This window comes from Vulpes vulpes, chromosome 8 (genome assembly GCF_048418805.1).
Source record: "Vulpes vulpes isolate BD-2025 chromosome 8, VulVul3, whole genome shotgun sequence".
Lineage (NCBI taxonomy): Eukaryota > Metazoa > Chordata > Mammalia > Carnivora > Canidae > Vulpes > Vulpes vulpes.
Window position 1 is genome coordinate 73,426,982 of NC_132787.1, and position 26,490 is coordinate 73,453,471.

Consider the following 26,490-nt stretch of genomic DNA (forward strand, 5'->3'; position numbering starts at 1 on the left):
ATGAATATGTATTTTAGTCATAAGACAAAGGTTTTCTTTTCCTTTTCTTTCAATTAATAGTTGCATAAATGTGACAGAGAATCAAATTTAAAATGAAAAGCAGGACCAGAGCAAAGTCCAGAAGGACCACAAATGAGAGGTTCTCCAGATTAAACAGAGTATGGGGGCAGGAGTTCATTTGATACTGGAGTGGGGTTTTGTGTTTTTGTAGGAATTCTTTTTTATTGTGTGGTGAAAATGCAACCACAGAAAAATAATTTGCAGTTGTTCTGAAAACTGATTTTTCCCCCTTTTGCTTCTAGAGACTCTCCTCCGAGAAATCATAAAGGCTTAAAGCAATTATGCACTATAGGAAGGGCCAATACAAACTATTTTACGTAATCTCTACACCCAACATGGGGCTTGAACTCACAACCCTGAGATCAAGAGTCGCATGTTCTACCAACTGAGCTAGCCAGGCGCCCTGAAGGCTCTTCTCTTATTATGCTCTTTCCTTTAACAAATACCTAAAGCACTTTTTCTATGCTGATTGTCGTATGGGAGAAAAAGAAAAGTCAGCCCGGATCTAGGAGCTAACAATCTAATTGAGTAAACTGGAGAAGTTAAACAAGAAGAGATTTAGGAATTAAATGACTTAACACAGAGGTCCTATAGCAGTGCAAGGATTGGCTGGTAACTGTACTGTGGTCACGTTCTAGATCAGCATTTTTCAAAATAACTTTCTACAGGGATGGATTAGCACAGTAGCCACTAATCACATGTGGTTACTGAGTACTTGAAATGTGGTCTGTACAACTGAGGAACTGAATTTCTAATTTTATTTAATTTGAAAAGCTACATACAGTTGGTGATTTACCATACTGAAGAATGCAGGCCAAGATTTAGAAGGTATCAAAATGTTGGACTTGTTACTTGAAGAAAGGGGAGGATTTGAATGGCTTTAGACAAAGAAAGGTATTCCAGGAGAGGAAAAAACAGGTGTGAACTATGCTCACTTCACTCTAAAAATGTGAAAGTGTCCAGTGTTTGGATGGGGGGATTGTGATGGGTTGCTACACTGGGCAGACAATCCAGCTGAGAGTTATGATTTGAAGCTGTAGGTGATGGGGGGTAATTGGTTCTTTATTTTTTCTTAATTGAGGTATAATTGATATATAACATATTAGGTTCAGGTGTACAACATAGTTTGCTATTTGTATGATTGTTTCTGATCAGTGGATAAGAACTCTTACGTCGTCAGGCATTATGTTGAATGCTTTAGATAGATTACCTCATTTAATTACTATAACAACCTTTTGAGGAGAATAAAGATTCATTTGGTGGCACTGTAGGGGTAAGAGAAGCAATTATCTTAGAAATATCTCAAAGCTACAGATGATGAGGATGCAGAAGTAAAAAGCCACATTAGGACATTAGGAAATTAGACTCAATAGAACTTGATGTCTGACTACATGTGGAAGATGAATGAAAAAGGGAGAAGATAATCTGTATCCCTAGGGATACTGATGAGGACAAAATCCTGATGAACATCAATATTCTGGGAGTGAATGAAGGCAGTTGAATTAGCAAAAGGATCTTGGGAAGGATGGAGATGGGTAGCAATGTAAACAAGTTAGTGGAGTTGAGGCATTTGATAAAGGTTTTTTGAGAGTCCTGCAGGTAAGTTAAAGATGAGGAAGGAGGGATACCCAACTTTAGTTGGTGGGGCAAGAGACTCTTGATCTTGGGGTTCTGAGTTCAAGCCCCATGTTGGGTATAGAGGTTACTCAACAAAAGATAAGGATGGAGAAGTGGTAGCTGTAGCTAGGAGTTTAGGTAATGCTGACAAACATAAGGTAATGCTGACAAAAAACAGAGGAGTCAAAGGGAATAAAGTCGATTTTGAAAAGAAATAATGCACTTTTTTTTAGTATGTTGCTTAGAGGTAATGAGTCCTTTGGATGATGATGTCTTGGTGGTTGGAGGGAATGTGAAGCTAGAGTTTATGAGGCAGATTATGGCTGGAGAGGGGAAATTGTAATGTGTTGTCCCAGGACAGCAGGTAAAGGAAAAAGAGGTTGAGGATAAAACCTGAGGCAAATACCCACCCACATAGATGGCTAAATGAACCAGAAAGGGAGAAGGTGCGACTGAATTATTTTACCACGGCAATGTCAAGGGAGAATTTTACAGGTGAGAGTAAGTCAGAATTTTCTTGTGTAGCAGTGAGCTCGAGGAAAAAAAAAATACTGAGAAAAGAAAGAGCTTATCAAGGAGATCAGGGAGGAAAAAGTGTAAAGGTTTGTCTGGGCAGTTTAGCAGTGAAGAGTAGAGGAAAAGGAAAACATCTGAGAAGGGATAAACAAAAACCATCTCTCTCCCAATTCCCCAGGTAGGTCAGTTCCATTCAGTCTCAAAGCAGAAAGGAAGAACCTGGTATATAGGAGGGGAAGGAGGTCTGGAGGAAGGTGAGATGAAGCCAGCAAGTTGAGGCTGGCAACTTAGAAAGTAGAAAAAACTCTCATTCCTTCAAATACTTGACAACAGTTCACAACGGATGGTAAAAATACTCTGAGAAGAATGGCAGAGGATGCTGGAGCTGGATGTTTATCTTCTCAGTGAAACAGCAATCCGGACCATCTGCCAAGAAAGAGGAGAAAGAAAATTGGTTTGGTGGAGGGGAGAAAAGAGATTTATAACAGTAATAGCTAGGGCCACTCTTGAAAATCACCAAGAAATGAATAAAATGATTCGAGACTAGATCAACATGATTCCATTTTAGGTTCCCATCTCAGATTTACTTCTGGGAACAGGCAATACTAACCACCACCATTTATCCTGTGGCTATTCCTTGCTTACTATTAATGTTTACATATATTATCTCACTTAATTTCCCAAGAATCCAATGCTGTATTATTAACTGCAATTATTTCCAAGTTATAAAAAAGGAAATTGAGACTCAAAAAGATTTCGCCTTAATTACAAAAAAAAAAAAAAAAAAAGCCCACTGTGTTGCTAGGCACCACTTTCGGGCACAGATAAAGATGGGCAAGGGGCTTGCCTTTATGGGTATTTACTGAAGAAGGGCTGGCGGAAAAGGAAACGAAAAATCGAACCCGGTTATTTCAGCTTTTAACAAATAGTGTGAAAGAAAACTGGTGATACGGCTGATATATATATATGACACAACACTGGAGGAGTGCAGGAGGTAGAGCGGTCTACCTATCAGGGTGGTCAGGGGAGGGTCCTCTGAGCGGACAAGTGAACTGAGAACTCGAGGAGGAGAAAGGTGTACGCGTTTTCCAGGCCAACGAGGAGCTAAGCGCAGAGGCCCTGCGGTAATTAACTAATGTGGCTTTCGGAGGAAAGCTAACAACGCAACTGGAGCTTAGTGCGCGAGGGGATACAGGCCAAGGCTGGAGACCGCGCGGCGGTCGGGGAAGAATTTACGCCAAGGAGGTATTTCAGTTCGTATCGATGGAATAAGGCGTCAGAGAGCAGGGGCCAGGCGGGGCCGCTCTCCCGCGCGGCTTTCCATTGCGTGGAGCTGCCCGCACACCGTGCAGCGCGCCGGCTACCGGCTGGGAGAGTCCAAGCCCTGGGGCCGAGGCGCCGAGGCCCACAGCGGGGTGGGCAGCGCGACCTCCCCGCGGCACCAGCGTCGTAGCAGCTCCGACGGCCCCGCTGGGCCCTTCCCCGCGCCCGCCCCGCGCGGCTACCGAGCAGCCCTCCTCGGCCGTCCTCCGGCATCACCCCCGCCCCGCCGGGCTCCGTTTTCCGTCCGACGAGTCCCGTCTTCCCAAACTTCGGAAAAACAGTAGTCCCAGGAGTGCGGGTGAGATGACATAAATGATGACTAGGGCGAACTCCTTCAGAAAATAGACCTTTTCCTCTGTCTCGTTCTCCCTCATGGCTTTCCCGAAATAACTTGCTTCCCAGTATGCACCCAAGTCACCCCCCTCCAACAGCGAGACCATTGGTTCGGCCCCTAGGCTACGATTGGCTGAGGGTTTACGCCTCAGTCAGGGATTGGAGGACGTTGGTCCCTTACGTACCGCCCGCGCCCATTGGTTCTTTTTCCCCGTTTCTGGGCGGAGTGGTTAGGGACGGTTTCCACCTTCTTGTTTACGGAGAGCGCAGTTGTAGCGCTCTGCGAGCGCCGGAGCTGTCTCCAAAGTTCCCTTTTGAGCTCCTCGGGCCAATTGGGTTCTTGCTCCACCCTCGCCCTCTCCCTCGCACGCATCCCGCGTGGTACTGCCCACACCTTTAGAGCGGCGGCGTGAGCGGACGGCCGTCGCGTCCTCCGCCCGCGAACGCTAGGCTGCTCCCCCTCGAGGGTGCGCTTGGTACGGCCCGCGCCGCCTCTTTCCCTTGCTGGGGTGGCTGCTCCCCCCCCCTCGGGTCGGCGGCGCTTGGTGCCGCCCGGGAGAACCAGGTCATCGGTCGGTTCCCGTGAAAACAAAAACAATCGGCGGCGCCGCCGCGGGCAGCCGAACGCGGCGAGTGAGGACCAGGGTCGCGGGGCCGGGTGGGGAGAGCGAGCGGGAGCGGCGGCGAGGCTCCGGGGGCGGGGGAGGGGGCATGGGGCAGGCGGGCACGGGCTGCACCGGGCTCCCCCGGCGCCGCGGCTAGCGCACCCGCTGCCTCGGTCGCCGCCGCCGCCGCCCGCGCCGCCCGCCTGGGGGACGAGGAGCAGGACGCGGCCTCGGCCGGGCCCGGGCCGAACGGCTGCGGACACCCGGGCGCCGGGGAGCCGAGCGCCGCCGCCGCCGCCTCCGGGATGGATCAATGCGTGACGGTGGAGCGCGAGCTGGAGAAGGTGCTGCACAAGTTCTCGGGCTACGGGCAGCTGTGCGAGCGCGGCCTGGAGGAGCTTATCGACTACACGGGCGGCCTCAAGCACGAGATCCTGCAGAGCCACGGTAGGGCGGCCCGGGTGGGCGCGCGGGGCAGGGCCCGGCCCCTCGGGCCCCGGCGGGCCAGGAGGGATGCCCCTGCCTCCCCCGAGACGCGGAGACCCCTCACCCCACCCCGCGCCCCTGCCCCTGTGACTGTTCCTTCTCCCGATTTGCCTCGAACCTGCCCCGACCTCGTTGTCAATTAAGAGTGAGCGCTACCCACCCGGAAACCCAGCCCGGAACGGCGGGGTCCAGCCGGGTTAGACGTGTGTGGGGGCTGGTCCGTGGCCCTTGCAAACTGCCACCGTCCCGGGGTGGGCGGCCCTCGCCCCCGCCCGGCCGGGCGCGCTCAGGTCCCCGCGGTCGAAGGTGCGCTAAGTGCGTTGGACCCAAGGCTCTGGTTGATAAGAGGGTCAGTGCCGGAAGCCCCTTCTTCTGCCCCAGATCCTTAGTCCGGGGACTTACTTTCCAAGTCTTTTTTTTTTTCCCCTTCTTCTTCTTTCCGTTCTTTTTTTAAATTAGAAAGTCGAGTGTTATTCTTAGCTGTGGGTTAACAGAACAGCCGTTGCTGCAACTTCACGATTTGACTCTTGTGTGGAAGCAGCTCTTAGCTCCGCAGCAGCACAGACAGGATTCCTAGGAAACGAGCCGAATCGAAGTGTTCAGCTCTCCTAATGTAGCCTGAGGAAGAACAGGCAACTTTCCTGAAGCAAATTGTGGCGCAAGTTGTTAGATACTTGTCTTACCTGGTCAAGTTTTTACTTGTTTTCCTTTTAGAAAACACGATTTTCTGTAGAAGGTGGTCTGCCTAGATTATTTCATTATTGCTCTAGGACCTGGGGGCAGATACTTTGTGGAAGTTAACTTGTGGAAGCTGGTTGGGGAGGGTTTTTGGTTTGTTTGTTTGTTTGTTTGTTTTTTTAGTAACATTAGAGGTCTGGTATCCTTAGAGTAACATATTCATAGTGGTGATTCCTCCTGCTCAAGAAATGAAGGACTTTATTTAATGGGTTCATTCAAGAGTTTGGGGGAGCCTTCTCAACTCCTAGGCTGAACAGCAATTTATGGAAAGTTTGGTAGCAGGGATGAAATGCTGTTACATAGGGTGAGGTGAAGGCAGTGGTGCAGCTGAGCCTCTCCCCTCCTTTCCTCTCCTACATCTTTCTTTCTAGACTCCTTTCGGTGGAGGGGAAGTGCTAGCCCATAATAAAGGAGTCTGAAAACCTCTTATTCTGAACATGGCAGTCACTTTTGAAGTCCAGATAAGAAGTGAGCCTGCAACCGTAGTGGGAATGGGAGTTAAAATATTAATATGGAAAAATAAGCAGACCAGTTGGCTGCCTGTGAAGGGGAAGCTGAGGTGGAGTTGAATGGGGGGTCCTGGAAAGGCTCTGGTGAATTTGATTTGGGGCATGTGAGATAAAGCTGAAGGGCTAGTGAAGACAGAATCAAGAACTTAATGTTCACTGGTGGCTAAAGATGCATGGTTAGAATTGGGGAAAGTATGATCGAAGATGGTTTCCTAGTATTTCTACAGAGGAGAGTGAAGGAGGTCACATAGGCAGCAGGGAAGAAAGACTGTAGGGTCTAACCACACCTTGAACGCCTCTTGGAGAGAGAGCTGGAGGAGCCAGCAGAAGCAGAAAAGGCAGGAGCTTAGAAAAAGAGAGGTTGTGCAGCTTGTATTTGGCTATTGGAAGTCAGTGACCCTCTGTGCTTGCAGCTTCAAAGAGTTAAAATAAACTAGATTAGTGGGTGTAAAGAAAAATGTGCGAACTGAAGTGTAAGGAGGCCCAAGGCTGTTTAAGTACAGGAATGGGAGGGGTGTGTGCGTGCCTGTGTCCCTCTGTCTCTGTCCACCTTCCTGCCCATCTGTTACAGGAAATCTTTGTCTTGTTAAAGACTGGAAGGCAGAGAATGAGTGAAGGTTCTAAACTTGGAGAGATGGAAGGAACGTTTCCTTTTTAGGTACCAGGTCAGAGATTGAGGGGTTGGATAGGCAAAATTTGAGAGAGAAGATGGAAAGTAAAATATCTTCCTACAAAAAAGGAGGGGGGTGATATTAATTAAAGGGGAATGTGATTGCAAGCCTCATTTTAGGGAATTTGGGGCCTATCTTAGATGGATAAAATAATTGGCAGAAAATGCCGAAGCAGGAGTTTGCTTTAGACAGATTGTTTTTGCTTGGTATCGGAGTTTCGCAAGGAATATATGGTGTGAGGGTATATGGTGTGAGAGTATGCCATACTATTCAAATGGTCTGACTTGGTGAATTACATATGTTCCTTTCTCAGCCACCTATTTTTTACTGTCTTGTCTACCAAGTTGCAGTTTGGGATTAGTATTTCTTTGATTTTCTTTAATTTTTTAATAATAGGATTACGTGACTAAAGGCAGTTATGAGACACGAAAGAAAAATAAATACCAGGTCTGGTTTCCAAAGTGGACTCTTTTTTTTTCTTACAGTATTCTTATGTGTGAAGGCAGACATCGTGCTTTGATATCTAGATTATAGGAATTTTCAAAGCAGGTAATTTCTGATATTCTTTGCTAGTGATGTGGTGGATATTACATTTGTATCTTAGATATACTCTTCCTAAAGTCATGTCTACTGAAATCTGAATTTAGAACTCCATTTTCAAGTTTGAATATATTTGGGCAATTGATCTTGTGAGCTCCTATGATCTGAGAGAGGGGCTCCAATTGGGACCATCTGTCTGGGCTTTGGATCTCATTCTCTGGAGTTGTGATAATATTCTTGTAAGAATATGATGTGAATAAAGTAGAATCTTGGGAACCGTATAGATCATGGTATCATACTGATGGTAACTGCCTGATTCAGAAATACCTTTTTAGCTATGGTCAAGGGATTAGTTAAATTTTTAAGGATGATTTATATTTTCTGATGTTTATATGCTTTTTTTTTTTTTTAAGATTTTATTTATTCATGAGAGACACAGAGAGGGAGAGAGGCAGAGACACAAGGCAGAGGGAAAAGCAGACTCCATGCAGGGAGCCCGATGTGGGACTCGATCCCAGGACTCCAAGATCACGCCCTGGGCTGAAGGCAGGGGCCAAACCATTGAGCCACCCAGGGATCCCCTATTTTTCTTATGTTTAAATATCTTTTTTCCAAAGTGTGTGAACAACTGTACTAAATGAGGACAGTTAGAATAGTTTATGGTGGAAACTGATCTTACTAAATGGGTTATTTAGTAAGTCTGTTGATGACCCTTGTCCACTCTCACCACTTTTATTCCAGATTGTGAATAAAATCTGGCCAAAGGGGGCTCACCTGGCAACTGGCCTACACACAGTCCTGCAGTGAGCCCTAACATTTCTTTCATCTGCTCTAAATTGCCTCTACATAGGCTGAAATTCTTTCATATAAATTTTCTGTAATTAATTATTTTAAAATGCATTTGTCTTCATTCAAATCCTTTTTGGGAGAAGGGTGATGTGGATGGTCACTCACACCTGGTGTATTAGTTTGTACTCTGCCATTTAATCTACCCCTAACCAAGTCCAGTCTGGGAAAAGGAAAATCTTTTTTTTTTTTTTTTAATTAATTTATTTTTAATGGGAATGTGAGGCCTAAGTCAGAGGAGTCCTTTGAGAGTATAAGGCTCTGACAGTTAAGTGCAGGCTTTGGCTAGGTCATAGCCATGGAGTTTTGGTATTTGAGGGGCAGCAGAGCAGTAATAGAAGAGAGAAGAGGCAGTAAAGAATCACAGCGAATACTAAAAAGAAGTTCTGAAGCCTGATCATTCTTCTTCCTGAAGACTGATTGACTTAAAGGCTTTCTTCAGGCCCAAGAGCTGCCTGGGGAACTTCAGAGTGATAGATTGGATGATGGGGGAGTGATCCAGAACCTGCTGAGTTAGGTGTCTGAAGTAAAAGGGATTAAAGAGGACTGTTCACAGCAAATGAAAGGTCTGTGCTGAGGTGTTTGGGATGGGAAAGGAATACCATTTTTAAGCTTAATTTGCTAGAAGTTCAAGGATTGTACCAAGCTCGGATTCTTAACCTTACTTTGATTAAACTTTAGATTCTCTTAATTTTCTCAACTTTTTGGAAAGAGGAGAGAGCACTGTTATTTAGTTGTACCAGCTTTTCAGTGAGTTTACCTGTGCATATGAAGTTTGGTCTAATTTAAGATGCATTGTGATTGATACTATTTGGTGATCATTCCCAGTGTGCCCTTGATCTAATTTGGGTAATGCACTGGTGCTTCTCAAACTTCACTCTCACATGTGTGCTCTTATTTTTCAGATGGGTTCATGGTTTCACTTAAGTAGATTTATCCTCACTATAGGCACTGATATTTGTGAAATCATAGATTTGGTGTATTAGATAAACTATTAAAAGTAAATTCATGACTATTAAAATACTTCACATACCGCTAAAATCACCATTCACGTCAGTAGTGTGGGAATCATTCTTTGGACAAACCTTGATTAACAGATAATATGGATAAATTTTTGTGACTTGACTTGTAATTATTTGTATGGTTTTTAGCATTTGTTTTTTTTCTCTTAGCAAATATATTTCGTTTCCCATCGGCACTTGTATGGTAGAAGGGAGAACAGAAAAGAAGTATATGTCATGTATTGCTGATACTCTATTTTCACATTTGGTAAGTGGAGATTAGACTGAAACAATAGGGTAGCATTCATAACATGTTTGAAGTGTACTAGGAAAAGTACAATCTTTGTAGGAGTCAAGGGTGTGTCGTATTTTTAAAAGTTATTTCTAGGTTAGGTGGCTACCTGGGTGGCTCAGTTAGTTAAATGTTGATTTCAGCTCAGGTCTTGATCTCAGGGTGGTGATTCAAGCCCCATGCTGGGCATGGAGCTGGTTTTTATTTTTTTTATTTTATTTATTTTATTTTTTTTTGAAACAAGCTATTTCTGGGCTGTTATAGGGAGTTGTATCTGAAAATGATTCTCAATTTTCTTTTTAGTTTTCTAAATTTAGATTTTATTTATTTTGAGATAATATGTTCAAATGGTATAAATTCAAATGACAAAAAAAGGATACCCAGTAAGAAATCTCCCTCCTACTCTCTTTTTATTTCTGGACTACCTAGTTGCCTACCTCACAGATAAATTCTAGCTTCCAGGAAAATTTTTAAGAAAATTCAGGGGAATAATAATTTGTCACTATTCATTTTTACTTTGAGGCATTGGACATGCAATTCTACTTACTGTGATTTAGGCTTAGTGTTATTGCAATTTGCAAGTTGGTAAAGACAACTTGATTTGTAGGAGTGGTCAACACATATATTAGCTTCTAGAACATGCGTGTTTGTGTGGTCTGACTCTTAGTAATACTCATTCAAACCATAATCCTCCATCTTTCTTTCTTAGGTGAATCAAAGAGAATTTAGTTACCAGTTGCAGAACTGCTTCCAGTTTTTAAAATTTGAAGGTAACAAATGAGAAAGTAAATAGGCAATTATAAGCATGAAAGAAAAAGCAAATTGTGGTGGCCACGTTTTAAAATAATTTCTGTGGTATGACTTGTATCAGTAGACAGAATATTGATTCAGGATCACATGGTAGGTGTAACTCTTCATTCTAGAATTGGAGTTGTATATATTATATATATATATATATATAAATAGGCATACTTTTATATAAAAGTGTGTATATATATATATATAATATATAATATATAAAAATTTCTGTGCTTTTCAGAGCCTACCAGGGTTGAATATATTCTATTGAATAAATATTAAAGGATCAGGATTTGGTAGACAAGCAGTTTGTTTATTCAGCCTTATTGTTTGGGGTACTTGGAGTAGGCTACAATATCTGATCTCTCAGCTTTTTACTGAATATTTAACAAGACGCTATTAAGAGAAGAAGGTCTTTAAATTTGAATTGAATAAAATTTGATATCTACATTTAACGTCTATTTTGGAAAGCAGCAGATAAGTCGGTCAGAAAAGTTGGAGTGAATAACAGTAGTCATTGTTCAGATACCCTAAGAAAAGAATAGACCAGTTAGCAAGCTACCTGGGCTGTGTTAGATGGTGAGAATAGTAGGTTAGTGTGGGTATTTCCAGTTAGGTTTAGAAGCTGATTTAACTTTGCCAGCCATTCCTTTCCAGCCTCTTAGGAGATAATTCTTTGTTATTTGGCACCTTACTTATTCAGACTAGTTTGTTACTCGGGAGTCTTTTGATTGCAGGTGACAGAATAGTTTTAATTAAAATGGACTTTGTTCACTTGTGACTAAATAGGCTAAGGTAAGGCCAGCTAGCTCCAAAGCAGAAAGAATGTCATAAAGACTAATCTTTTTCTCTTCCTCACTCAACTGTGCTTTCCATGGTTGGCTTCATTCTCAGAGGAGCTTTCTCCACATGGAGGTAAAAGTGGCCAGTGGAGTTCATATCCTATATCACAGTGATCCCAATGACAGTAATATGCTGTTTTTTTCCTGCATTTTCAAACATAAAATTACCAGGGAGTATCTATATTGTCTTGGTTTGAGTCATAAGCCTCTCCCTCAATCAGTAACTGGGGTCAGGGCATGGAATCCATTGGCTACCTTGGGCTCTGCCTGACCCTGTGTCAGGAGATGTACGGCAATGGAGAAAGCTCTAGAAAGGAAAACTTGCACCCAGACAAAAGTGATAGATGTCTGTTATAGTTGAGTAGCTACAAGTTATACCAATAACAATGTCATGAGGTGTTTTCTATTTCTATTTTTCAACTTTTGCCTTGCCTCCTAACTATAATCTTCATATAATTCAAATACTGAGTTGCTAGTGCAACTTAATTTGTAGATTTAAAAAAATACAATTTGGTTCATGTTACCTTTAGGAATTTACTTGAAATTGCTTGTATGCGTTACATAGTAAAATAATTTTCCTAAGGTTATTTTATCTTTAATGTAGTTTATAACACTGGATAATAACATTGGTGAGAGAGAAACTTGGCAACGCTTCTGTGATATGATCATATGAGGGTATATAGAGAAATTTCCATCCTTTCCATGTCTTAGTCTCTTAGTTGTTAGGAGAGTGAAAATGGTGTTTTGGTAAACTGTTCACTTGGGACATTAAAACTCTCTTGTTTTTATTTGGGGTCCTGCTTCTTCATCTGTAAAATATTTGAAAATGACCCTAAAATGCACTATAGAGGAGAATTCTAGAGCACTCTAGTCGCTTTGTACTGGAGCCCCATGGTGCTCTGTGTAATTCCTAGAAGTTGATAGATACCAGGGACATGATGCTCTCTAAACTGGAGATTTTTTTTTTTTTAATCTTCAAGAGTTTGTAGAAAAATGGCAGAAACATCTGGCCTTCCTCTTAGATTAGGTGCTAGTCTAATCTCTCAAGGAACAGAGACTATAATCTCCAGCAGGACTTGAGACTTTTAGAAATATACTTTGATCTTATTTGGGTTTGGTGATTATATGGCTCAGCTCAGAATGGTTTTTAGGGAACAGCGTTCTGGGAGTCCATATGGCTATAGTGCAGTGTCTTCTAACACTTAAGATTGAACCTGTATACTAATTTGTCATTTTGAGGCATTTGTGTCCGGCTGTGTATCATCTTTGATGAGCTTGCTCCATCTGTGGGGTCCATATAGGTTTAATATTTCATTATTGATTATTTGAAGGTATTCAGAAGGAGATAAGGAGTGACTTGGAAGAACCACCCTATGTGGCCTCATCCTTCTGGAACTTGGAGGCTGTTTAGGGAGATAAGAAGATGAGTCTGCCACTTAGAGAGTAAGCCACAACATTTTGTCCTTATGAGCTCAGGAGATCTGGGTTTGCCACTGCTACTTTACTGGTTTTATAATCTTGCTTAACCTGTATCCTCTTTAGTAAACTGGTAATTTATGTCGCAGAGTTATGGGAATTGAATGGATAATGGATATAAACTGGCTTTAAAATCTGAAAAGATATATTTGTTGTGTTTAATGTCTGTGCCTTTTTGTTTTTTAAGGTCTATGCCTTTAAGCAGTGTTTTAATTGGGATACTTTGATATATCTTTATACTGGTGTATGTTAGCTACCATTCTGTGCCCAGTGGTCTGCCTGACACCATAAGGAATATTCAAAAAGCATAAGAAAGTCTTCAAGAAACTTTAGTTGGATAATGAGATCAGACTTTTACATTTGAGATGGGGGAAAAAACCATGACCATGATACAGTATAAATAGCAGTGCTTCTTTTGGTACAAATACTAGCAGATCAGAGAAATGGGAAGAGAAGAACCTGTTAGAAAGAACTGCTGGTGTGTGTGTGTATAAGAGAGAGAAAGAGAGGTTTCAATTGAACTTTAGAGCACCTGGTCAATAGTTATTAATTGCCAATTATATGTGGAACTAGGCTAAATCTTGTGGGAGTTACAAAGGGCAAGCAATTGTTCTCATGCTCTAAGAACTTTCTGTCTAGTTAGGGAGATGACACTGGTATGTTTTTAACAAACAGTGCCTGGTAATGCAAGGCCATGTTTATAGGCTAATGCTGACTGAATGGTACAGGCAAGAAGGAGTGGGATTGGAGATAGAGAGTCCTCTAACCTGTCAAGTTTCAATAACCGAGATTGAATGTGGATAGTAGGAAGCCAGAGTGGTGGTTGGAAAGAACAAAGGTGCAGAGGAGTGAGAGTACAAGAGGCATTCTGGGAACAGCAAAGGACCAGAGCGGGGAGAAATAGGATAAAAGAATTAAAATTAAATTAGAATCAGGGTTTATACAGTCACAGATACCAGGGAAAATAGGAGACTGGGAAGATCTTGAATGACTTGGGTGCGGGGTACATTTTGAACAGGGACTGGACAGGGACATGATCTGAGACCATTTAGCAGCATTTAGGTTGATTGGAGTTGTAAGTACTGTTTGGCTAGAGGCAAGATGACTAAGTGTCAACTTAGACCTGATGAAAGAGGGATCTGTCTTTGGGTAGTAGTGGTAGAGGTGTACAGGGACCCATGCATGGGATCTCCTTAGGGAGGGAATTAAACAGGACTTGATGTTGTGGTTGTAGTCTGGCAAGATGGGAGAGAAGGGTTGGAAAAATCAAAGGTTATTCTAAGATTTGAGCACGAGTGGACAGGTAGACCATACGGAACCAGGAAGAAAAGTTTATGAGAGGGGAAGGTAAATTTTGAATTTGATTTTTAAGTGTGATTTTTATACTTAAGGACTACAAAAAACCTTATCTGGTTCAGCCCTTCCTTTCAGAAATACATAAGGATATGGCTAGAGATTAATTCTCTGTATTTTGAATTTGAAGGGAATGAATAGGCTCTCCAAAGTGGGACTGTCTAGCAGACATGTAAAAACTGGTGCTGTGTGTCCTCTTTTTCTTGTCATCTCTCTCAGTTCTTGCCTCCTCATGTATTTTTGAAGCCTTCCATTTCTTCCCTATGCCAGTCATTTTGAGCTCTCTGCACTAGAAGTGCTATTAGTCTGTACCATGTAATTTAGCCTTTTTTTTTTTTTTAAGATTTATTTATTTATTCATGAGAGACACAGAGAGAGAGAGGCAGAGACACAGGCAGAGGGAGAAGAGGGCTCCTTGAAGAGAGCCTGATCTGGGACTTGATCCTAGAACTCTGGGATCATGCCCTGAGCCAAAGGCAGATGCCCAACCACTGAGCCACCCAGGCATCCCTAATTTAGCTTTTAAATATAAATTTACTCTCTCTCTCTCTCTCTCTCTTTCTTATGGTTGATTTTGCAGCACACTAGACTATGATTTGGTATACTGCATCAGGACACACCTGAGTCTGCGTTCTGTTCTGAGAGGTCTGGGGTTGACCCCCAAAATGCTGTACTTTGTAGATTTGCCACCTCTTAATATATTGAGAAAAGTTTGTTTTGTTTTCAGTGTATACCACCTCTAGGAAAAAAAGAGTATGTTCTATTTGTGCCTTTTCCCCCCCTCCTCTGAGTGAATCTCTGTTGAACAGCTGCTGTGTCCTAGGTGCTGAAGTAGCTCAAAAGAACCCCCAAACCCCAATAGACCACAGTTTAGTTTGCTACTTGCAGTATGAAATGGTCCTTTTATTATTATTATTTTATTACCAACCTTACCTTTTCAAGTTTCAAGTTTTTCTGTTTTAATGTTTTGCAAGCATATCCATGTTCACCTTGCCAGTGACTTCTTCAGAATAAATCTTGGACCCTTTTTTTCTTTATCTGCTTTTATTCCCACCCTAAATTTCTTTTTTTTCCCCACCATAAATTTCTTAATCTGTCTAAAATATTTGATCCGTACCTTGAACATTGCTGACAGAGGCATTCAGTAAATTGACTCTAAATGTCATGGTTCTCCCTTCCTTTTGACTTTAGTCTTTTTTTCCCCTCTGTTTTGTCTTTTATCTAGTCTCATTTTGTTTAAGTTATTAAGACTTTTAAAAATAAGAGTGGGATAGGGGAGCCTTGATGGCTCAGGTGGTTAAGGGTCTGACTCTTGAATTTCAGCTCAGGTCCTGATCTCAGGATTGTAAGATCAAGCCACGTGTCTGAGCTATATGGGGGTCTGGGGGGAGGGGTGGAACCTGTTTAAGATTCTCTCACTCTGGCCCTTTCCCCCTTAAAAAAAAAGAAAAGAAAAGAAAACCAGTGGGATAATGTACAGTATTTTTTTTCCCCTTATAGCCTTCTTTTGGCTTTTCCTATTGTAATTTTTTTTTAGGAATTAATCTAGAATGCATTCTGGAGTATAGCTCTGAGGTTTGTTTTCATTTAGGTACAGTTAGGATTATGTTTACTAAACAGATTTCTTTGTAGTCTCATAAAAACTTGTGTGCCATTTTATTTTCCACTTAATTCTAAATTTAAGACTTCTGTCCATTTTATGAAGCAGAGTTAACTTTTAATAATGCAGATGAGCTCAAATGCAATATATGTAGTATTTATAAACTTGAATATTTTATTTATTTATTTATTTTTAAACATTTTATTTATTTATTCATAGAGACACAGAGAGAGAGAGAGAGGCAGAGAGACACAGGCAGAGGGAGAAGCAGGCTCCATGCAGGGAGCCTGATGTGGGACTCCATCTCAGGTCTCCGGGATCACGCCCTGGGCTGGAGGCGGCGCTAAACCCACTGAGCCACCAGGGCTGCCTGTAAACTTGAATATTTTAAAATTTTTTCTGCCTCCATGATATTCATAAGATTGCTAAGTCAGGTCTTAGTGATTTCTAGGGAATACTACTATTTGCTTCTACCAAAATATTCTAGTCCTAGGTGGTGATGTTTTCAGCCATTTTGGACATCTGAATAATAGTCATCAGAGAAATGAACTTTCTGTGTTGTGCTTCACCATTTTTTTATAGTGTGCTTTTAATTATAGGGGGGTCTCATCTCTCATGTGTTTGACTCTTAGGCAGCATGTACTTCATCATGTAATTGACACCTTTACACTGACTTTTATAGACCAAATTAGAACTTTTGATTATCTGTCCATGAGAAGACATATCAGGCTATACCATTATAGTGCTGCCTACCAACCAGCTGTTTAGTTTTAGCAATATTATCTTTCTTTAACAGTGTGTACAATTATTTGAGAGTTTTTTCGTTTCTGATATCCTAAAAATAAGTGGCAAACAAAATCGAAAATGCAAACACTGAGTAGGGATGAGAACATTAGTTTTCAATCTTAATATCTTTGTCTTGATTGTGTTAGATGAGCCAAAATGATGAGTAAATCTTGTCATATAATCGGACATATGGTTGTCTTACTTAAGCCATGTGATTAGTAATGAAGGAAAATAATTGAACAAGTAAATGTACAAAATGATAGAACTATATTGAATAGTTACTTATAAAACCAAGCTATAATTAGGAATTTTGTAATTTTTCCCTTTGTGAGAACTGGGCAGTCCTTTTACTGTGTCAGTTTGTTCTACCTTCCTACATTCTGACTTGGGTACAGTTTTATAGGAACATGTTATGTACCAAAGTTGAAATGTATTTTGTTTTTTTTGACAAATCTTGGCATAGCTTTCTTTTACAAACACAGAAACTGTTACTCAAAACACAAGCCTATTAATTTTTTCCCCATGTCCACTTACATATTTTAGGTTCTTTTTTTTTTTTTAATTTTATTTATTCATGAGAGACAGAGACATGGGCAGAGGGGAAGCAGACTCCCTGCGGGGAGCCTGTTCAAGGACTGAATCCCAGGACCTTGGGATCATGACCAAAGGCAGATGCTCAACTGCTGAGCCACCTAGGTGTGCCCCATATTTTAGGTTCTTGAGGGAAGGGATTGGTCATTACTTGGAAAAGGGAAGGTACTTAACAACTGCGGGGGACTCTCTTCTAGGAGTGTGTTTTATTTGGATATTGGAGTGTGTGTATTTATTTATTCAGTATTTGGAAAATTTAGACCATAATGCTATTGCATAGTACATACTAAATATCCTGGAAGGGAGTAGAAGATCAGTGAGGTGCTGAGTGTGAAACTGCTGGTACTTCAGTGGGTATTAGTTCAGAGTGTGTTGGTAGTGCCAGAGTCTCCAATGCTGAGAATATGTAATTGATTAGGGGCCCTTGGCTGGTGCAGTCAGTAGAGCATGTGACTCTCCATCTGACGGTCGTGAGTTTAAGCCGCACATTGGGCATAGAGCTAATCACTGAAGATTAAGCAATCATATTTTCTATTTTCAAGTAATTTCATGGAGGTGATAGACAAATATTTACAATGATGTATGAAACTCTGATAGGTAAATACAGGTATGGGATGCTATGGAAACAAACGTTTTTCTAATTTATTATTTCTTTGAAACTAATGGACATAATTCCTGAAAGGCTAGGGAGTGAAGCCTTAGGGCAGAGCTTGAAGTCTTAGCTGGGCTTGCTAAAAAATGGTTTAGAGTGAACTCAGATATGTTAATTTAGTTTGTCTGATTTTGGAAGAGACTATGACTATTGCACTTTCTGAGAATATCATCCTTAAAATATTTTATGTTGTATTGAAAGACCAACCGTGTGTGTTGGTTCTTTGCTTGGATTTAAAATCTCTCATGGACGTACCAATTATTTTAGCTGTTGAAAGTGATTTTTTTAAAGATTTTATTTATTTATTAGAGAGAGAGAGAGGGAGAGCGAGAGGGAGAAGCAGACTTCCTGCTGAGCAGGGAGCCCAACATGGGGTGCGATTCTAGGACCCTGAGATCACGGCCTGAGCTGAAGGCAGATGCTTAACCAGCTGAGCCACCCAGGCGCCCCTCAAAGTGATTTTAAAAAGTACTTTTGTGATACAGCCACTTTAGAAGACAGTTTGGCAATTTCTTACAAAAGTAAACATTACTCTTACCATGAGATGCAGCATTTTTGAACCTTGGTATTTACCCAAGGGAGATGAGAACATACTCATACAAAAACCTGCATACATTGTTTATAGCAACTTTATTCATAATTGCCAAAACTTGGAAGCAACCAAGATGTTCTTCAGTAGGTGAATGGACAAAGGGCAGTATATGCAGATAATGGAATTTTAAGTGCTAAAAAGAAATGAGCTGTCAAGCCATGAAAAGACATGAAAGAGTCTTAAATGCGTATTACCAGATAAAAGAAACCAATCTGAAAATGCTACATGCTATGTGATTCCAACTATCTAACATTCTGAGGAAGGCAAAACTGTGGAGACAATGACTGCCAGGGTTGGGATGGAAGAGAGAAATGAATAGGCAGAGCACAGTTGATTTGTAGGGCAGTGAAAATGCTCTGTATGATACTATTGTGATGGATATATGCTGTTATATATACATTTGTCAGAATCCATGGGTGCAGCACCAAGGGTGAATGAACCCTAAGGTAACCATGAACTTTGGGTGATAATGATGTGTCAGTGTATGTTCATCCTTGTTTTTTTTTTTTTTTAAAGTACTGTTCTGGTGGGTGATGTTGATAACGGGAGAGGCTATGCATGTGTAGGGTAGCAGGTATATGGTGAATCTGTCCCTCCCTCAATTTTGTTGTAAACCTAAAACTCTCTTTTAAAAAAGTCTTTTTTTTTTTTTTTAAGATTTTTTATTTATTTACTCACGAGGGACAGAGAGAGAGGGAGAGAGAGGCAGAGATACACGCAGAGGGAGAAGCAGGCTCCATGCAGGGAGCCTGATGTGGGACTCGATCCCGTGTCTCCAAAGTCAGGCCCTGGGCTGAAGGCAGTGCTAAACTGCTGAGCCACCTGGGCTGCCCTAAAAAAAGTCTTAAAAAAAAAAAAAAAGAGTACATGTAGTCACTAAGTGATGAGCACTGCCTCAGAACTGTTTCTTTCATTGTTGTGTATGGGTCATGAGCCCGAGAAGGTTTATTTAAAGCATTGAAATACGCAGTTGGGGGCACCAAGTGGTTCAGACTCTTGATTTCAGCTCAGGTCATGATCTCAGTCATGATCTCAAGGTTGTGAGATCCAGCTGTGCTTTAGGTTCCATGTTGGGTGGGGAACCTTCTTGGGATTCTCTCTGTCCCTCTTCCTCCCTCCCCCCACTCTCTTTTGCTCTCTCTCTCTCTCCCTCTTGAAATAGAGAGAGAGAGGAGAAAGAAAGAAAGAAAGAAAGAAAGAAAGAAAGAAAGAAAGAAAGAGAAAGAAAGAAAGAAAAGAAAGAAGAAAAGAAAAGAAAAGAAAAAGAGAAAGAAAGAAAAGAAAGACACAGTTGGCACATGACTTCAACCTGGGTAAGGCCACCACAGTGGCCAGCTGGGATTCTAACATCTTCACATATAGTTTAGTTATGGTAAAGATGACTATCACAGTTGTTCCCCAGCTTTATTTCTAGGAACTGAATCTGTTTAGATTTCTTTCACAGAAAGGTTCTTCTAGAAGCAGTTTTTGTTTTCAGACAGAGAAATAAGAACATTAGTCCCTTTAGGACTTAGAGATTTGGTCTCAGTCAGTTTGATTATTATAGTGATTTCTAAACCTGTTTTTACCTTTGGCCGCTTTCCACTAAATCCATTTGAAATGCATTAGTGGAATCTTTCTCTTTGAGCAGGGCTTTCCCAGGGTTCTCTTTCAGATGATTCCATTATACTTTTCTTACGCTTCCAAATATGTTGTAGAAATTATTTTTCCTTGGGGCATACTGAGAATTCTCAATGTTAATTAATTGACCTTATGCTACTAGTATCTGTCATTTATAAACTTTAAAACCAAAAAGTGTGGGGTCTTATAGATGGTTAAGGAAAAAGAATATATGACAGCAACACCAAACTTCAGACCTTTAAGTTACTAAGATTTGAAAATATCAGTGGATTTCAGGTTTGGGGCATGGAAGTTCAGTTGGTAAATTCCAGATGACCTCTGTCCTCCAGTTTGGTCTTTGCTTTTTTGTTTCTTCAACTTTTTGCTTACTTTGTTGTCTACTGACTGTAGAAACAAACATGATGGAATGGGTAGGACTAATGGCTTGCATTTTTAAGATTTTTAAAATTGAGAAATAGCTCACATCCCATAGAAGTCTCCCTATTAAAGGGTGTGACTCATTGGCTTTCAGTATATTAAGAGATGTGCAGCCATAACCATTATCTAATTCCAGAACATTTTCATCACTCCCAAAGAAACCTTATGCTTATTAATATCACTCTCCATTCTACCCTTCCCCAGCCTCTGGCCTCCATGAATCTACTTCTGTCTATGGATTTGGAGATTTCATATAAATAGACTCACACAATATATGATCTTTTGTATCTGACTTATTTCAGTCAGCACAGTGTTTTCCAAAGTCTTCCATGTTGTACTACGTATTAGTGCTTCGTTCCTTTTTATGGCTGAATAATAGTCCATTGTATGGATAAACCACATTTATCCATTTGGGCTTTTGGATTGTTTCCACTTTTTGGCTAGTATGAATAATGCTGCTGTGAACATATGTTTTCATTTCTCTTGGGTATGTGTACCTAGCAGTGGTACATACCTGTGTCATATGGTTACTCTGTTTAACTTTCTGGACTGTCAAACTATTTTCTTTAGCCACTGCACCATTTTACATCCCACCAGCAATGTGTGAGGGTTCTAAATTCTCCACATCCTCCCCAAACTCTGTTGTCCATCTTTTTTCAGTATAACTAATCCTAGTGGGTGTGAAGTAGTTCTCATTGTAGTTTTGATTTGCATTTCTCTTTTGACTAATGATGTTGAACATAATTTCCTGTGTTTATTGATTATTTGTCTTATCCTCTTTGGGGGAAAATGCCTATTCAAATTCTTTGCCCGTTTTTATTTTTTAAAATATTTATTTGAGAGAGAGAGAACAGGAGGAGGAGCAGAGGGAGAGGGACAAGCAGATTTCTGTGCTGAGTGTGGACCCCAACACTCACTTAGTCCCAGGATCTTGAGATCATGGCCTGAACTGAAACCAAGAGTCAGATGCTTATCCAACTGAGCCAGGTACCCCTGCCCATTTTTAAATGGGGTCATTTATCTTGCTGGGTTGTAACAGCTCTTTATACATTCTGGATATTAGACCCTTATCTGATATATAAGCTGCCAATATTTTCTGTCATTCTGTGGGTTGTCTTTTCACTTTCTTGGTGGTAGTTAAAGCACAAGAGTTTTTAGTTTTGATGAAGTCCAGTTGAACAAATGAAAGAATTATTTATTTCTCTGTCTTTTTATTTATTTTTGTTGTTTGTGCTTTTGGTGTCATACCTAAGAAACCATTGTCCAATACAAGGTCAAGAGTACATCCATTTTCTCCTAAAAATTTGATAGTTTTGGCCCTAACATTTAGATAATCATTTCATTTTGAGTTAACTTTTGTATATGGTTTGATTCCTTTGCCTATGGATATCTGGTTATTCCAGCACCATTTGTTGAATATGGCATTCTTTTTAACTGTTCTTTCCTTGATTTATTTACCAACCATTCAAATACTTAGATTAATAGTATGTGAGACTGTGAAAGGCATATGATAAGACAGGTTCTTATTGTAAACTATATATTCCAGTCTTCCTTCAGGATGTATATATACGAAGTTGAGATTGGTGATGGAATTATCCGTGAAATTGTTGAGTGGGATATAGTTTAGTGCCAGAGGAATGGTGGAGAGAACAGAATTCATTAGGAATTGAGAGACTGAGTAAGTCTATGAGCAGAGAGGTTCATAGACGAGATGAAACCACTGGGGTTAGGTAAGACTTAGATACAGAAATGGCCAGAGTTAGAGCTACTGAAGCAGATTCTTTTGACCCAAGGTGTATGGAATACCTTTTAGACAGATTTTGGAATTTTCCTTAATTACCAAGTCTTCTCTTAGCCTCAATTATTAGAAGTTGGGAGCACCTGATACATACTTTGTGCAATTGTATCTAGAGATGAGGGCAGTGTTTATTTTGGCTACATCATATTGGGTTGGGTACCTTATGGGCACCCAATATCTTTCTCTCTTTGCTCATCTTTTTATTTCTCTCAGTGGTTGTCACTGAACTAGACTTATATTCCTTCTTCACAGTCCCTACAACCTTCGAGGTTTCTTTTCTTGAAACTTTAGAGAAACTATTTTGTTACAGTCACTGGTAACTTCCATATTGTAAATCCAGTGATCAGTTCTCATTCCACATCTTGACATAGCAGAGCATTTAGCACAGTTGGTTACTCCTTTGTCCTTGACACATTTTCTTTCCTTGGCTTCCCCAGCACCGTACTTGATTTTCCTCCTGTGTGACAGTGTTTTCAGTAGTCTTTGTTAGTCTTCTTTTCCAGTTCTACTTCATCTTGATCTCATAAACTTGGAGTTTCCAGGACTCCCATCTTTTATCACTTCTTTGTGTTTGTACCAGCTCTTTTGATGATTTCATTCAGCCTCATGGCTTTATTTATTTATTTAAAGATTCACTTATTTTAGAGAGTGAGAGACCATGGGAGGGGGGAGGGAGAGAGAATCTCATGCACACTCCTCACTGAGTGCAGAGCCTGACTTTGGGGCTCAATCCCTGAGATCATGACCTAAGCTAAAACCAAGAGTTGGACACTCAACTGACTGAACCACCCAGGTGCCCCTAGCCTCATGGTTTTAAATATCTACGTGCCAGTGACTCACATATTTGTATATCCAGCTCTGGTTTTGCTCTTGAACTCCAGGTTTATAGATCTAACTCACTCCTCCGCATGTGCACTGAGGTGACTCACATATCAAATTTAACAAGCCGGAAACTGAACTCTTTATCTCTTCCTTCCTCTCATACCTGCTCAACTTTTAATCTTTATCATTCTAATTGAAGACAACTCCATCTTTCTAGTTGACTTAAGCTTAAAAGTTAGGAGTCATCTCTGAGTCCTTTTATTCCCTCAGTCAGGAATCCTGTTGGCTTTACCCTCAGAATATATCCAGAATCCAGCCACTTCTCACCACCTCTACACTTTACACCTTGGGTTGAGTCACTGCCCTCTTATCTGGATTGCTGCCACAGCCTCCTGACTTTTTGTCCTGTTTCTGTTCTTGTACTCCTGTCTTGAGCCAGAATGACCACACTAAAATGTGTCCATTTATACGTGCTCTCTTCAAAACCTTGCAGTGGATGATATACCTTTCATTCAAAATAAAAGCTAAAGTCTTTACCATGCCAAAAAGGCCCTGCAAGATCAGGGCCCCCATTATCTCTTAAACTTTTTCTCCTCCTGTTTTTCTTTGCCAGACATCTGCTTTAGCAACACTGCCCTTTTTGCTATTCCTCAAATAATCTAGGTATATTTCTTTTCTTTTCTTTCTTTTTTGGTATATTTCTATAAGGATTTTTTCCTCTCAGCCTAGAATGCTTTCCCTGAAGAGGAGGAGAAATAGTTTTTCCTTTAATCTTATGAGTTCTTGACTGAGACTCCTATAATAAAAGGCAGATTAACAAGAGAAAAACAGTTTATTAACATGTATACCGTATGTATACATGGGAGGTTCCCAAAGAAAAAAGACTAACTCAAAGAGGTGACTTAGAATTCAGGCTTAAATATTATCTTCAGGTAAAGACGAAAGAAGGGTGTAGGGAGGCCAGTTTATCAGGAAAAGCACAGTAAACAAGACTAAGATTTTTAGGGAGATATAAGTCTAAACTTTCTTCATTGATAAGTTTCTTATGATTTAGAGCCATTCTTTTTCTGGTGTAGAGAGAGAGACACTTTTACTAATGGAAATTTCTCTCATAAATGTAAATCTCCCTTACAAAGGGAAATTTGTACTCTGTTTTCAGAGCTTTTCCTGTATCTGCTGCTTCTCACAATAATATGCTTGAAACAATCTTTATGCCAAAGAAGCATATTTTGGGGTGGCAGATTCTGCTACCCTTCATCCCCACAGTAGCCCTGTGGCTGATTCCCTCATTTCTTTTAAGTCTTTGCTCAGATATCACTTTCTCAGTGAGGTCTATTCTATCCATTCTAAAATTGCAGTTGTTCGACTCACACCATCCAACTCTTTTACTCTACTTTTTCTCCTCCTGTAACATATCATCTTTTGTCATATAACTGACTTATTTTGTGTTGTTTATCTTGCTCACCAGAAGGTAAGTTTTAAGGCAGGGATTTTGGTGGTTTTGTTCTACTGGTGTACTTGTCACATAATGAATACTCAATAAATGTTTGTTGAATATTCATTGAACATCCTAGGGCTGCTGTACTTTTGGGATTGTTCTTGTTCAGATTCTTGAGCCCCATCCCAGACCTCTTGAATTAGATACATGGGGTGGAGGTCCAACTCCTTTGTTTTAACTAGTCCTTCAGGTGCTTCTGATGTAAATTAAAGTTTAAGAAACACTGCTATATCATAGTGAGTAGGAGTTCAGAAACCAGACCTGTTGCTCAAGGGTGGGGACTTGTGATATATGAGGTAATCGATGAATGTTCGTTCTTCCTCCGTCATCTTCTCCCTTTTTCCTGAGGACATAGCATTGGGAAAGAGGCTATAAACTGTAGTAACTTTCAGTTGATTTATTGTGTGTATCAAGGTCCCCAGGATCACTTTTAGGTTCCAATGATCGCTAGGAGGACACATAGGAATCAGCATGTAGTCACATTCATGGCTAAGATTTATTACAGCAAAAGGGTACAAAGCAAAAATCAGCCAAGGGAAAAGGCTCATGATGCAAAGTCCAGAAGAAACCAGGAGAAGATTTCCAAGGGCCCTCTCTCAGTCATGCCCTGTCATGTCACAGAGACCGGACACATATAATTCCTCCAGCATCAAATTGTAATAAGTGTGAAGTGTTGTCTACTAGGGAAGCTCATTAGAGACATAGTGCTCAGAGTGTTTACTGGGGACTGGTCATATAGGTACCCTCTGCATAGCATATACCAAAATTCCAGACTCTCAGAAGGAAAGCAGGAATTCAGCATAAGCCACATTGTACAGATTGGCATAGTGAGCCACTCTTATCTGTTAGGGTGGTGGGAACCCTGATAAGAATGGCTCACTATGCCTTATAGATGGGAATATGTTAACTCTTTTTCTGCTATATTCACTCTTTTCAACATGGTATCCAAAGAAGTTTGTTTTTGTTTTCTACTTCTTTATGTAGAATATAAAGCATTTAGATTAAATCTCTCTTTAGAAATTTTAGTAACAATGAAAATGTTTTGAGAATAACTTGAGCAGTTTAAGTGGATTGAATACTGAGTTTATTCAGTTAGACATTTTCTGGAAATGCCTTGGCAGTATCACTCACAGTCTGTGCTATTTTAGTAATTACAAAAGTGGCTTATTTCATAGTATAGTTTTCTTACTTATTCCAAAAAGTAAATTAAGATAACATTTTTTCAACTGAATGCTAAGAAAGTTATCTATGAATGTGACCATCTGCCTCAAAGCAGATATTTTTCTTCACTTCCAACTTTCATGTTCTAAAGGGCCTACTTGAAACTTGCCATCTTTGAGTTTTGCTTTCATGAGTAACCAATCTTTCTTTCTTTACTTTTTTATAGGCCAAGATGCTGAATTATCAGGGACACTTTCACTTGTTTTGACACAGTGCTGTAAAAGGATAAAGGATACTGTTCAAAAATTGGCTTCAGACCACAAAGACATCCACAGCAGTGTTTCTCGGGTTGGAAAAGCCATTGATAAGGTACGGTGTTGAAGGAAGTGTTTGGGATTTTTTAACATCCTCCTTCATCTCCTATCACTGCTCTGATAACATTTGCTTTCTCCAATTTTTTATGCTGTTCTTTTTATCCTGGCCTTTCATAACTTTTGCAGGTTTGGTTTTACTATGTTATTCTGAAAGTATTCTGTTACTGTTTAAAAAAACAACAACAACAACAACAACCCACCACCATGAAAACATTTGCTTAAATGACTATAGTTCCTAGTACCATGAAGAGTAAATTTCCAAAGAAATTTTTACTCCTGTGAGGGAATGTGTTTACAGAAAGTAACTTCAACTACTTCCTGAGTAGTTCCCTAGCCGTGACTGTCTCTCTTCTGGGGCGATTAGGATAACACCCTTGCATTTGTCTCCCCTGCATCACCCTGTCGTCTTCCTGTTTGAATGCTAGTCCAGTGTTGCTTTCTCTGTGAGTGAATGGGTTGGTTGGTAGCCAGCAGGGCCAGTCCACTTCGGTTGGGTGATTGTTCCGGTGACAATGACTCTTTGACTTAGTGGTTTACTTATAAGTGGTTATTTTTTTAGCACTGGGCCAGTTA

The 26,490-nt window shown here is 40.7% G+C and overlaps 1 protein-coding gene and 1 long non-coding RNA gene across 4 annotated transcripts in view; one reads left to right on the forward strand and one right to left on the reverse strand.

Annotated features, from left to right (window-relative positions):
- Nucleotides 1-804: 804 nt before the first annotated feature.
- Nucleotides 805-3,881, reverse strand: LOC140599996 (uncharacterized). Its single transcript, XR_012003135.1, has 2 exons — nucleotides 3,202-3,881; nucleotides 805-2,619 (listed from the first exon to the last, which is right to left on the reverse strand). It is a non-coding gene; the product is annotated as an uncharacterized lncRNA (long non-coding RNA).
- Nucleotides 3,882-4,520: 639 nt separating this feature from the next.
- The window catches only part of RMND5A (required for meiotic nuclear division 5 homolog A), a 63,433-nt gene continuing 41,463 nt past the window's right edge, over nucleotides 4,521-26,490 (forward strand). For 2 of the 3 annotated variants that reach the window (XM_072767111.1, XM_072767112.1), the window contains exons 1-2: nucleotides 4,522-4,901; nucleotides 25,770-25,912. In XM_072767111.1, the coding sequence (XP_072623212.1) occupies nucleotides 4,760-4,901; nucleotides 25,770-25,912 (285 nt within the window). In that variant the 5' untranslated portion in view covers nucleotides 4,522-4,759. Of the gene's footprint in view, nucleotides 4,902-25,769; nucleotides 25,913-26,490 lie in introns of all 3 variants that reach the window. The other variant, XM_025994395.2, reaches the window with a different exon arrangement.